This window comes from Olea europaea, unplaced genomic scaffold, assembly GCF_002742605.1.
Source record: "Olea europaea var. sylvestris unplaced genomic scaffold, O_europaea_v1 scaffold6784, whole genome shotgun sequence".
Taxonomy (NCBI): domain Eukaryota; kingdom Viridiplantae; phylum Streptophyta; class Magnoliopsida; order Lamiales; family Oleaceae; genus Olea; species Olea europaea.
Window position 1 is genome coordinate 1 of NW_019265167.1, and position 1358 is coordinate 1358.

Consider the following 1358-nt stretch of genomic DNA (forward strand, 5'->3'; position numbering starts at 1 on the left):
CTTTAATGTAAATACTGTTGAAAATTATTATAACTACATGATGCGTTAGACTATAGATCACATACATTGTTCAGAATCTGTGTATAAATTTATTCATGATTTAGAGGGAGGTAGCTTTCCAGAAATTTGAAGACATGTTCGCGACGTTAAATTGGATGTGATGGAACCAAACTAAGAAAGAAACATACGTGACAGAAATTATGTAACGGAGTGTATCAAACATGCGACGAATGATGCTGCAGCCTGGGGACAGGACAAGAAACAAAAAGGGAAATTGGTACAATGAGAAAACGGAAAATAAATACAAACATCACACTCTACACTAATAGAGAGGAAATATGGATCCAAAATTTAACAAAATTCACAAGTCAACACAATTACACCAGAAAATGAACAAGTTGATGACGCTAAAAGCTCAAGGATAGTTGTGTTGCCTTTAAAAGTACAGAAAAGGAAAATGACCAAAATACAGTGTCCAGATTATGATTCAGCATAATGGCCTCCAAGAACATAGATTACACAACTGCTAAAACAATAGGAGTATTGACATTTGGTAAATTTGCTCCAGTAACCTTCAATCTGAAAATGGCTCAACTACTGTAAAACATACACCATGCAATTATTTACAGAAAATTGCATGCTTATGAATTTAAGAGTAAGGGATCGTTCAAGTAAAAGCAAAAAAAATTCTTATCTGGACACTTGAGCCATACTGATATGCTCTCCTGGAAAATCGCAAGCACTATCTTGCATCAGAATCTCAATCATCAACATGTGAAAACAAATTATCCCATTGAACTATCACCAAACATCATTGATTGTCCAAGAGCTGTTTTTGCCCGAAGCTGCAAGAGAAGAAAAATATTTTAGCTAATAAGCATTTTGGATTTAAGTACCCACTACGATATTATTTAATGACCTTCACATCCAGGCAAGGATCGTTGACCATATTCTTTAGTTGACAAACTATGCCAGCACTCTGCAGTTTCATAACCCGAATATTTGCACCTGGGCTAGTCAAAGTAAGATTTACAAGAGCCCACACAGAAGCTGTTCGTAATCGGCTGTCAGTACTCTGAAGAAACTTAATCAAAATTGTTTGCATATCACTGCCTGCCGGTGGAAAAAGTTGGTTCATGACTGCTTCCTTGTGGAGTTCATTTCCAGAAGCTACATTGCTGAGGACGTACATTCCCTAGTAAAACATGCAAGTGGTAAGTTGCTTGAAATACATAAATCTACCAACCATGTGATATGGAAACCTCTACACTCTTTACTTCATTTGAATTCTGTATTTTCAGAGATTGGGAGTGACATCAGATCCTCTCTTCCCTTTTTTTTTTTTTTTTTTTTTAAGT

The 1358-nt window shown here is 35.9% G+C and overlaps 1 protein-coding gene across 1 annotated transcript; it reads right to left on the bottom strand.

The window, feature by feature from the left end:
- Positions 1–323: 323 nt before the first annotated feature.
- On the bottom strand, positions 324–1222 carry LOC111390375. Its single transcript, XM_023015413.1, has 2 exons — positions 920–1222; positions 324–845 (listed from the first exon to the last, which is right to left on the bottom strand). Exons 1-2 carry the CDS (start codon positions 1190–1192, stop codon positions 786–788), a joined length of 333 nt encoding a protein of 110 aa, XP_022871181.1. The 5' UTR covers positions 1193–1222; the 3' UTR covers positions 324–785.
- Between the last annotated feature and the right edge of the window lie 136 nt (positions 1223–1358).